The 2,662-nt window shown below is 56.3% G+C and overlaps 1 protein-coding gene across 1 annotated transcript; it reads left to right on the forward strand.

Moving 5' to 3' along the window:
- Nucleotides 1–1,128: 1,128 nt before the first annotated feature.
- Nucleotides 1,129–1,749, forward strand: LOC135201198 (basic proline-rich protein-like). Its single transcript, XM_064230076.1, has 2 exons — nt 1,129–1,229; nt 1,452–1,749. Exons 1-2 carry the CDS (start codon nt 1,129–1,131, stop codon nt 1,747–1,749), a joined length of 399 nt encoding a protein of 132 aa, XP_064086146.1.
- Nucleotides 1,750–2,662: the final 913 nt, after the last annotated feature.

Genomic DNA, 2,662 nt, shown 5'->3' on the forward strand with positions numbered 1-2,662 from the left:
CGTTACTAGAGTGAACGTCACTTTCAAATTATCACAGGTAATAGCAACGCTGTCTGCTCATACCGAAACAACGAAATCAAGTTGAAAACCAAGTGTTCATTAGGCAGAAATCTTACGTTGACTTCCAGATCTCTGTTAAAGGTAAATACGATGGTGAATAGACTCTGCTTGGAGGAAATGAGTTGGTTAAGCGTACAATGACAAGGCTGAGGCATGAAGAGGGGTACAGACGTGGCCTGTTATCTCCTATTATGAAATTATTGACAGCAGTTTTTAAAGATGAATGTGAATAACACTGAGGTGTTGCTGAGCTGAAGGGAAGATAGAGACAGGATAGTAATACAAGAAACAAGTGGCTCTCGATTGTAAAGGGGCAGAAAAGTTTAAATACTTAGGATTTACTTTAAGCCAAGAGGGAGGATGTGAGGCTGAAGTTGACAGTAGGACAAAAGCTGCATGGGTGAAGTGGAGAAAGGTAGCTGGAGTAGAATGTGATAAGAAAATGCCAATCAAGCTAAAAGTCAAGATATATAACACGGTGATAAGACCAGTGTTAATGTATGGAGCAGAAACATAGGTTCTAAGAAGAAAAGAGGAAGTAAAGCTTGAGAGAACAGAGATGGGATACATGACGGACCTTGCCCGCCCGTCCCGGGACATGTGGTGTATATCGCCCACCCATCCCAGGACACATGGCGAGTCTCGCCTGCCTGTCCCAGGACACATAGTGGACCTTGCCCGCCCATCTCGGGACCCGTGGCAGGCCTCACCCGCCCGCCCCGGGACTCATGGCAGACCTCGCCCGCCCGTACCGGGACATGTGGCGGACCTCACCCACCCATCCTGGAAACCGTGGCGGGCATGGCCCACTTGTCCCAGGACACTTGGCGGAACTCGCCCGCCCGTCCCGGGAACTCTGGCAGGCCTAGCCGCCACCCCTCCCGGGACACGTGGCAGACCTCACCCACCCATCCCGGGATCTGTGGCAGGCCTCGCCCCCTTGTCCTGGGACAAGTGGCCAACCTCGCCCGCCCATCCCGGGACCCATGGCGAGCCTCGCCTGTCGGTCCCGGGACACTTTGCGGGCCTCACCCACCCATCCCGGGACATGTGGTGAGCCCTGCCCACATGTCCTGGGACATGGCGAACCTCGTCTGCCCGTTCCGGGACCCGCAGCGGGCCCCGCCTGACTGTCCCAGGACACTTGGCAAACCTCCCCCGCCTATCCTGTGATACATGGCGGCCCTCACCCGCCCGGGACACGTGGCAGCCCTCACCCACCTGGAACAAGTGGCGGACCTCGCCCGGTCTCGGGCCTGCCCGGGGCCTGTGGCAGGCCACGCCCGCCCGTCCTGGGAACTGTGGCGGGCCTTGCACACCCATCCTGGGACACGTGGCGGACCAGCCTGCCCGTCTCAGGAACTGTGACATGCCTCACCCACCCATTCCAGAACATGGCGGACCTCGCCCGCTTGTCCTGGGAACCGTTGCGGGCCTAGCCCACCTGGGACACGTGGCGGGCCTCACCTGTTTGTCCCGGGAACTGTAGAGGCCTCGCCCGCCCGTCCCTGGACACGTGGCAGACCTCGCCCGCCCGTCCCTGGACACATGGCAGACCTCGCCCGCCCGTCCCTGGACACGTGGCAGACCTCGCCTGCCCGTCCCTGGACACGTGGCAGACCTCACCCGCCCGTCCCTGGACATGTGGCAGACCTCGCCCACCCGTCCCGGGAACCGTGCCGGGCCTAGCCCACATGCACCGGGACACATGGCGGACCTTGCCCGCCTGTCCCGCGAACCATGGTGGACCTAGCCTGCCCGTCCTGGGACACGTGGCGGACCTCGCCCACCCTTCGTGGGACCCATGGCAAGCCCTGCCCGCCCGTCCCAGGAGGACACGTGGCAGACCTCGCACCCCCGTCACGGGATCCATGGCGGGAGGCCCGCCAGTCCCAGCAGAGTGCAACACCTATGCTTAGTCTTAATACTAGAATATGGCACTGATTCCTTTCAATTCTCCTGGGGCTTCTCTGAATCCTCTGTTTCTTCTCCTGGCACCTCCACGAATCCTACTCAGCCCTCTCAATTCTCCTGGGGCTTTTCTGAATCCTCTTTTTCTTCTCCTGGCACCTCCACGAAACCTCTCATTTTCCTCCTATTTTCATTTTCCTTTCCCTTCCAGGAATCAATAAAACTCTAAGAAAACATTTTAACATATTTATTTCCGTTCAAGTTAAATTTCCGTCAAAGTTAACAAAGCAAACTTGTTACAAAGTTAATATCAAAATTTCCACACAACAAACATTCTCCTCAAAATTTTCTCGTCTGATCCGTCTGGGCGAGGCCATTCCTTGAAGATCGACAGCAGCTTCTGCAGTTTCCAGTTGTCGCTCTCCACTGCCAACTGCACTGTCAGTTCCCTTATCCTCTCACATAGGGCATCATTTCTCGGCCCAATTACCTTCGCGTTGTCCTTCACCTGCTGATTTTCTTCTGCCATCTTGAGGATCTTGTCTTCCAGTTGCCGTTTCTCCGTCTTCTCTTGATCGTTCTCCCTTTTCAGAAACAACGTTTCAGCTTCGAGCGAGTGGGTCCTGTCTTGCCAGGCCTGCTGTTGCAACATCTCAGTCACCTGGATTACACGAGTGCCTTCTTCCCTTCC

The sequence above is a fragment of the Macrobrachium nipponense genome, chromosome 28, assembly GCF_015104395.2.
Source record: "Macrobrachium nipponense isolate FS-2020 chromosome 28, ASM1510439v2, whole genome shotgun sequence".
Classification (NCBI taxonomy): Eukaryota; Metazoa; Arthropoda; class Malacostraca; order Decapoda; family Palaemonidae; genus Macrobrachium; species Macrobrachium nipponense.

Bases quoted from the DNA above. Each gene is read 5' to 3' on its own strand.
- LOC135201198 (XM_064230076.1), top strand. From the start codon at position 1,129: ATGTCCTGGGACATGGCGAACCTCGTCTGCCCGTTCCGGGACCCGCAG. The intron at 1,230-1,451 runs GTGATACATGGC...CACCCATTCCAG, and splicing joins AAACCTCCCCCGCCTATCCT to AACATGGCGGACCTCGCCCG.